Source organism: Agelaius phoeniceus, chromosome 2 (assembly GCF_051311805.1).
Source record: "Agelaius phoeniceus isolate bAgePho1 chromosome 2, bAgePho1.hap1, whole genome shotgun sequence".
Lineage (NCBI taxonomy): Eukaryota > Metazoa > Chordata > Aves > Passeriformes > Icteridae > Agelaius > Agelaius phoeniceus.
In genome coordinates, this window is record NC_135266.1 from 86,910,147 (window position 1) to 86,918,825 (window position 8,679).

General features: G+C 41.9%; 1 protein-coding gene across 3 annotated transcripts in view; it reads left to right on the forward strand.

The window, feature by feature from the left end:
- Positions 1 to 4,336, forward strand: part of NARS2 (asparaginyl-tRNA synthetase 2, mitochondrial) — a 48,884-nt gene extending 44,548 nt beyond the window's left edge. For all 3 annotated transcript variants that reach the window (XM_054654865.2, XM_077174084.1, XM_054654866.2), the window contains one exon: positions 3,607 to 4,336. In XM_054654865.2, the coding sequence (XP_054510840.2) occupies positions 3,607 to 3,751 (145 nt within the window). In that variant the 3' untranslated portion in view covers positions 3,752 to 4,336. The remainder of the gene's footprint in view (positions 1 to 3,606) is intronic.
- The last annotated feature ends 4,343 nt before the right edge of the window (positions 4,337 to 8,679 follow it).

Genomic DNA, 8,679 nt, shown 5'->3' on the forward strand with positions numbered 1-8,679 from the left:
CGTGGAGACAATTGTCTCATACTGAGCCCTTTACAGTCCAGGTACCCTTTTGATCTTCTGGTGTAACGCTGGTGAAAGTACGCAGTAGCAGAGCAGGTGTTGTCTGCTGTCTTCAAGTGGATGTTACTGTGTTTTGGCCCTGCTCCTGCTCTGGATGAAGAAGATTGAGTTCTGTTGGGCTCTTTCAAAGATTAGCTCTTCTGCTAATCTTTGAAACTTGAATGTCAGAGTGTTCTGTTGGGTCCTTGCGTGGCAGGGTAAAAGGAGGAGTTGGGCTTAGGGAAAAGTAGCACTGATGAGCTGCTTGGAGCCCATGGCCAGTGACTACACTCTCCTTTAACCTTCTTTAGAGCCCAGTGAAAACAGGTAGCTCATCACTGTCCTTGGCAGCCACCTGGTCCTATTACTCCTCTTTGGGAAGAGACTGGAGTGCTGTGCTGGGCCAGACAGAGGCAGGCAGAAAGCCAGGGGGGTTTTTCTTACGCACACATCCAGTAGAATATTCAGTTTCACAGACTATAGTATCTTTGCTCTTTCAGCCTTACCTTTTTCAAAATGGCCACAGAACCTTCAGCATAGCAAGGGGATTGCAGAAAAGGTTGAGATTATGTATGTTTTGAAGAGACTGAAAAGAGCACATTCAGTTTATGAATGGTCACTAGGAGAGCACTGCTCTTCATAGTGCTTTGCTGTGCAACACAGGGAGCTCACAGTGATGATAAAAGAATATAAATCTTTAAAAGGATGAACGGAAATGTTCTAACATGGCACATAACGGGCTCCTGGAATTCATTGCTGGGTGATGTTGTTATAGCACACACTTTAGTAAGATTCAAATCTCTGAAGATCTACCAGTGCTCAGGTCTAGAGCAGGAGCACCTGGGCTAGCTGGGGTCACAGAAACTTCCTTCTCCTGTGTAATAACGCTGCACAGTCCACCAGTTGCCAATAGAGTGCTCAGCTCTGCTCTTAAGTATGAGCTACTGGCAAAAACAGCTAGACTACTTCACGACTCCTTTTGAGGTGAGAAATATCCAATGTCTCTAGACTATTGAATGTAGGAAAACCTCAGGGAGCATTTTCCAGCCTAAAGGGATTTTTCTCTTTATCTGCAGGCAGTTACTTTTTCTTTCATCTGTGAAGAATGGAAAATTTCTCAATTCTTCTGCTTCTTCTATGCACAGTCATCAGAAAGGATTCAGAGTCTTGATCCTCAGCACATTTAATTCAATGGACTTTTTCCATTAACTTTGATGGGTTTTGTTTCGCTCCTTTTGCCAAAATGACTTCTCAAAGTGCTTTGAGATCTACAGATCAAAGTCCTGGATAAGCAAGGGTAGAATTTATTATTATTGTTCATCTGGAAGTAGCTGACTTATTTCATCTTCTTACAATGACTTTATAAACTCTGTTGCCAGCAAAAAGGGAGAGAAGATGCTGGGCTTAGTCACAACTGCCTCTGCAAAGGCTGATGCACTTACAGACATCATCAGAAAAGCTTGTGCTGTTACTTGTATTCCTGATTACAGCTAAAGTAGTTACCAGCTGCTTTGGCAGTTCTGAGCTGGGTCAGACTGATCTGCCACGCCCAGCACCCATATCCCTCACATTTATGAGTGTTTTGTGAGTCACCACCCTCAGCATCAGGTCTGCCCATCACCTTCCTTGCAAGGCCTTGTAAAGCTGTGCAGTGGAGCTCCCCAGGAGCAGTTCAGGGTATTTGCAGAGACTCAAGTTCTTCTTAATGCAGTCTGTGTAAAGGGGATAGAGATGCAGACCACCATGCAGTTGCACAGCCTGCGTGTTCTTATCCTGAGCACAATCCTTGTCACAAGATGTGGGGTGCATACACCAAGCCTTAGTGAGCCAAGCTAACACCCAGCAGCACAGAGAGAAAAGCACGTGGGTCCCAGTCATGAGAAAACATGTCCCACTCTTGGGCCTGCTGTTCAACTTGCACTTTGTGTTTCAAGCTGCACTTTGTGTCTCAGTGCTATGAAGAAGAAGTAAGCTCTGCTTCTCCTTTTGCTGTTTGGGCAGTGGAGGGGAGAGGAGAAACACTGAGGAAGAAAAAACCTGAATATTGGATTGAGTGTAATAAATGGTTTCTCAAATTTTAACTACTGCTAATGAGCTGTAAGGAAAAATAATATCTCATGGTATGAAAGGCATACTGTGAAACTGAGTGACAGGGCAATCTTGCAGCTATAGAATTTGTGGGAGAGTACTCTTATTTTGTGAGTAAGGGTGACCATGGGCATTACTTTGTCTTCATTCTGTTAAAATACAGTCTTCAAGCCAAGAAAGATCTGATGTCCAAGCAACTGCATTCAAATATACATAACATATATTTTACATATTTATACATATATAAGTACATATACACACAAATATAATATTTCCTTGCAGTTCATTAACAGTATGTAAAATTTGGGAAGCCATTTATTGCAATCAATCCAGTCTTAATTTCTTTCACACTGTTCTGCCCCCCTCTACTCCACTGCATAAGCAGTAAAACATATGCATTTATATTTAAGTGCACTTGATTTTTTTTTAACTGGGATGATGAAATATTCATACACCAAGATTAGAAGCAAGTAATACATCTGGAGTCACTCAATCCCCTACTGGTGCATTTATATAAAGAAGAATAACTTGGTGCCCTCAGCAACCTCAGAAGTGGCCCCAGAAATCAATAGAAGCACTGAGATGTTTTTCACTTCTATTAAAATAAAACTGCTGGGGACAATTTATAGCTGCAAATACACTATCACATCAGCCACAGTCCAGCTGGGAAGTGAGTAACTATAGAAGAACCATCATAATCTTGTTGACACCCATATACTCAGAGTATCTGCTTCCAAATGTTTTCTGAGTTTTCTGTGCACAACAGGTGCTGTTCTGCAAAATAAAATGTCTTGTTCCAGATCTCATTTTTAGAGAAGATACGTTCAAGCGTTTTTTTTCTGGCTTACTATAGAAATAAATTAATCCGTCTGTAAGAGTGATTGGGGAAAAAGTAGCCAAAAGCCATCATAATTACCTTAAAAGAAAAAAAGAATGAAGGAATGTTGAGTAGACAGACAGCAGGACTTATTTAAGCTTCTAAATAAATTGCTGGAAATGAAATTACTTAAGCAATTGAAAAGCAAACAGAAATTGAAAGAATTTGCAGGACAGATTTCCACACCAACCTGGCAAAGGCTAGACAAGCCCAAGCAGAGAGCTTCACCTCCAGCAGGGGAAGTGCTTTGTGATTCCGTAGGAACCTGGGTTTGTGTCTCTGCGAGGAGCATTTTAGGTACTAAAACTACAGAGCTGTTTCCAATATGAGCAGAGGTATGGTGCTCAAGCTGTTCTTCATTAGCCAAATACGTTCTTGCTCCTAAAAAAAACATGCACAGCTATGCTGGTTTGACTGGGTTTAAACTTGGGGTTTCTGCTGATACAATTCTGCTTCTTCATACCCCTGACCAACACAGAAATCACAGTGGTTAGGGTCAAAGGGAAGTAATTAAGATAGAAAGCCAAACCCTAGACAAAAAGCTCACTTTAATGATGTCAGCATAACTGTGCTGCAAATGTAACTGTCTGTTTAAATTACAGGTATCTAGACCTCCGAAAATTTGGATCAGTTCCTCATGGAGGCTTCGGGATGGGGTTTGAACGCTACCTGCAGTACATCTTGGGAGTTGACAATATCAAAGATGTTATTCCTTTCCCCAGGTTTTCTCACTCCTGTCTCCTGTAGCTCAGCAGTTGACTCAAGTGGAGAAACCACTGGTGTAACTGTGTGTATATAACGTACTAGGATATGACTGAGTGTGTTTCAGTGGAAAATCAAGGTAGTTTTTATATCAATGAAACTCTTGGTCAATTTAATACTGGGTTATTGAAAATAATGTATGTTCTGGTGAGATTATGGAAGGACACTGGCAGTTAATTTGATAGCAGCTTATGTCTTCAGTGCACTTCAGGAGTATTAATAAATCCCACTTAACTAAAGGGTTATGATTCTCATGAGACTAGTACATGCCATGGAAGTACTGAACAAGCACTGAAGGTAGCAGGGGGTTTTCTGTGAAATATTAATAAGGAAGTGTGACCTAAAATATTGTCATGGCTGTGATACACTTGCTACTGCTACAGTCAGGAAATGGCTACTGTAAAGCATGATTCTCCCCACTCCGAGTTAAAGGCAAATATTGTTTACCTTGGAAAAATCAGCCAAACCTAGCAAGGAACAATGTCATACTGGAATTGCTGGAGTGAGTTTGTTGAATGATGTTTGATTTTGTGAATCATCAATAAAGATGTACACTGGGTTGTTTTATAACTCTGTATGGTTTCTTCTTCTGTTATAAAACTGTAGCTCTCAGCATGAGAGAGTTTCCTTCAGTATCTGGTAGAGGTTTCATTTTCTGTACAACCAAATTAGTTGCACAACTTTTGCAGAAGGTATCTGTTTTCTGTCTCCAAGAAAGCACATATTCAGAGCAGACAGAAATGTTCAGTTAGATGAGAGTTCATTCATCCATCCATCTCTCCAGAGCCAACTTGCAGTTCATGGTGGGGTTTTGTTGTTGCTTTGCTTTTCTGTTGTTGTTGTTGTTGAGAAAATCTCTCATGTGCTCATTGGACCAAGCAGTTTGGTTTGTATTGTGAAACAACCAACATAAGCTCCCAAGCATTGCTGTGTATTAAGTAATTGCTTATCACTATAGGATCTGAACTCCTTGGCAGTCTCTAATGGGTTTATGCTCTCAGCTTCTCTGCCAGGTAAAGAAATACTCATTTCTGTTTTGAAGACAGTATTATGGGAAGAGCAAGTGACTTGCCTGAGGCAACTGGAAACCAGTGATTTATTTGGGACTTGAACTGAGGGTTTCCAGCATCCTTCTTCCCTTCCAAATGATCATAATCCAGCAAATTATCATTTGCATAGTGCTTGCTACTCATAAGCCCACTACGGCTGGAGTATAAACCATGTATATAAAGAGGAAAAGAAAGGTAGTGGCCTTCCTGCTGATGAACCCCATGTATATGGGCACACACTATGAGAAGTGGCTGCAGGACAGCCCTGAAAACTTCTTTTCCAAGTAGATGGAAGTAGTTGAAAAACTGTAATCAACTAGCACTGCACTGGCAATACTGCAGTCACAGTTCTCTCTGGTAAGGCTGTGTGGCACTGCACCTGCAGCATCTAAAAATACCTTGGGAGGTATTTTTAGAGGTTTATGTCATGTGGCACCTGCCATGTCTCAGTGTGCTCCATGGCTGGGGTTTTTACCTGTTATGATCATGCAAGCAACATCACCATGAGGTCATTTCTTTGGGGGGTTTCTTGTGTGCACTGAGACATCTCCTGCATATCAAGATGTTTTCATGTCTCCTTCATCCACTTGATTAGGCAGGTGTTAATTGTGCGTTTGCTGGTTTGCATTTCCCAGTACAGCCCTGAGTTGGCAAGTCTGGTTCCACAAAACAGTTTGAGCACCTGCCTTCCCTTTGAAACCACTGAAAAGTTCCCATATCAGACACTGAAGTATCTTCTGCATTTGGACCATCTCTCCTTTAGTATGTTGTCTTCAGTGTTATTGCTGGCCTTTATGTTTTGGAATGACTTCTCTGCAGAAAGATGTGGAAAGAGTACAGCTGCCAAACAGCCCCATCCATAGCATATTCCCTAAATGACTTGCAATGAGCAGGTGTCCTTATTGAGGTCCTTAGTCACTGATTCTGTCACAGTCACTCTAAATGAGAGTGCCTGAACTGGAAGCCCATCTTCTGAGAAGAGAGTGGGGTGATGGCAAAACATCTCCTGTCCACTCTGCTGTCAATCCCCAACAGCAGCTCTGGGCTGCCTATGTTGGTTTTGGCATCAATGGGAGGTTGTTGATTCTGCTCTGAGATGCCAGATCTGATGGGCAAGGTGGGGCTAAAAAGCAACAGGTGAAAAACAAAATGTAAAAAAGAAGACAATGGAAGGTGCCAAGAAGTTCTGGGTTAATGTGACATGAGTCACAAGTTACAGGGAAGGACACAACTGCTTCAAACAGGTTTGCAGGGTGGCTGTCAGGGTGACAGGGCAAGAAAAAAGAACTGGTCTAATCCACCTTTTGTTCTTTGCTCTTTTCAGAGATTGTTGCATGACTGAAGGTAAAGGTTGAACCTTTGATTTGCAGATAGGTAGATGTAAGTAAGAAAGAAGTAACAAGGATGCACTGCAAGTGAGTTTTTTTAAGTTTCCAACTAGGTATCCATGAGGAGCAGTCTCCCCAGTCTTCTACATGATCTGGTTCATTTCAAGGTGCTTGATGAGCTGGGTATCCAGTGAGCTAAGGGGACATTGCCCTTGGGTCCAAAAGCTCAAAAATATTAACCCTGGTAATTTGGCAGATGAAGCAGGAGCTGAGCAGGGTTGTCCCAAGAGAGGTAACCAGATGGCTCAGAAGGGGAAGGAAAGGTTGTCTAGTCTTGGTAGCAGCCTTCAACATGTGCTGGTTTTGCTAGTGTTGAGAGAGAGAAGAGGCTGAGGCCCTTTGCATTATGATACTGCTCAGGGTTAATACCGAGATTGGCATTCTTGTGAGAAACTTAATTTATGGGTAGACAGCAAGGGTGGGAGCCACTGTTTCCCTCCAGGCTGGCATTGTTCACCTCATGCTGTGTATATATAACATGGACTGGTATTGCCAAGGAATGTGACATGTTTTTTCTGGGATTTCCATGAGGAATGTCGTGTATTTCCTTTGAATCTCCTTTCTAGAATGAAACGGAAGTTAATCTGGAGGACGGGGAGGTCATTTCTCTTCGACATGTAAGCAGGGAAATGCACCAAGATTTTAATTCAAGCAGCTTCCCTTGCTACATCTTCTCTTAGAGTCTGCACCCTGACAGTGACTGAAGCCAGATAAAAACTGTGACACTTCTTCAAATACAAAGCTGTTACTCTTTGCACACAGGAATCACCTCTTAGGCTGACTGCAGTGCACAGTGTGGTTTTAGTGCTGGGGTGTTTTAAGTGCCATAAGCAGTCACCTCTCAAGCCCAGGTGACCAGCACTGTCTCTGCTAGCATCATTTTGTAAGTATTTCTTGAAGTTTCAGTTCCTCAGTAGCCCATGCTTGCCTTTTTTCAAGTTTGTCCTCACTTTGAGCTTCAGAGGAAAGAATGAGTGTCATTGATTACTGCGTCGGTATCTTTGCAACATTAGAACAGAGTGATGGGAGATAAAAGAGCTACACCGTAAATTTTGCATAACTAAATGCCAGCCTCTCAGAAGAGTGTTTAGAGGAAAACGTCTGGTTTTTTTTCACTTCAAGAATATCAGATAATCCCTTCACTTAAATTTTTAATGTGTAAGATCAAAGTATCCCAAAGTACTCTATTTTTAATTGAAAAAATAATACCTGCAGAACTAACACCCTGTTCCAGTCTTCTCATTTTTAAATCCACAGGAAAGCAAGTGCACGCTTGGAAGCTAGGAGTAGAGATTGCTCTTTTCTCCTTTATGATTTACATTGTGATACTGTGGCAGTGCTCAGATCCTGGGCTGTTGTACCTTCTGTATAAGCAGAGACAGAAAGGTACATGGGCCAAATGTTTAAACATCAGCAGATCAGCACAGGGATTTTAGCTGAATTACCTGCATTCAGGCCCCCAGACCTGAGGGAAACACGCAGCAAGGTGCCCAGGTCAGCAGTTCTCTCTCTGGTTTATTTGGTAGTAGTTGTAATTTATAAGGCATCACTTATTTGAGGGAATGCCAAGACTTTGATGGGAAACGTAAAGTACAGTTTTGCTTGCTGGACTAATATTGATTGTTTTGGGAATAGCCTATAGATGTGGCTTTCCTCAGGGGGTGAGGGGGGCTAATTTGCCAAGAAACACTTTTGTCATTGTTTCCATTAAATGTGTGTATAGAGATAAACGTGGCTTTGCTGTTGCTGAAACCAGTAACAGCCATTATGACTGTTGTTTTAGCCTTTACCTTACACTTAGGGAAAATGAGAGATGGGTCCAAAGGAGAAATAAGATTTTGTATAAAGATTGACAGAGTTCTAATTTCCTCAGACCTATCCAAAGCTGCTAAAGCCACAAAAACGGTGGTCTCGGGGGTGAATTTATTGTTTTCTCTTACTGTTTGTTGCAGAGCCATGACCTTCAGAAGGGTTGTAAAGTTTTATTTTATGATCCTGCTGATAAAGAGACATATGTAATTTACTATATGAGTTCTTACAGACTTGGCTAACAACAAGTTTGACCCAGAGTTCAAAGAAATTATGGCTCCCGTTGTTTTATGGCTGCTGTGCTGCAGTGTCTGCTGCACAAGGTGTACAGAAAAGATGCTGTAAAGGGAGAGCTTTCACATAAAGGGCCAGAGAGGGACAAGACTGTATGGCCATTTAAAGTCATGTACCAGCTACATCAGAAATTGTAGGCTCTATTGTGAGTGAAATATGGATGAAATTACTTTGGAATCCATGTAGCTCTTATTGCTGACACTATTATACTGCAGAAAATTGAGGCACAGAGCAATTAATCTGCTTGCCCAAGGTTAAGGAAGATGTGTGGCAGAAGCATAGAAGTGACCCAAATCAACCAAATCCCTGCTTGGTGCCTGCTCATGAGACTTCCCTCTATTTGCCTTTGGGTGCACTGCCACACCAGAAACAA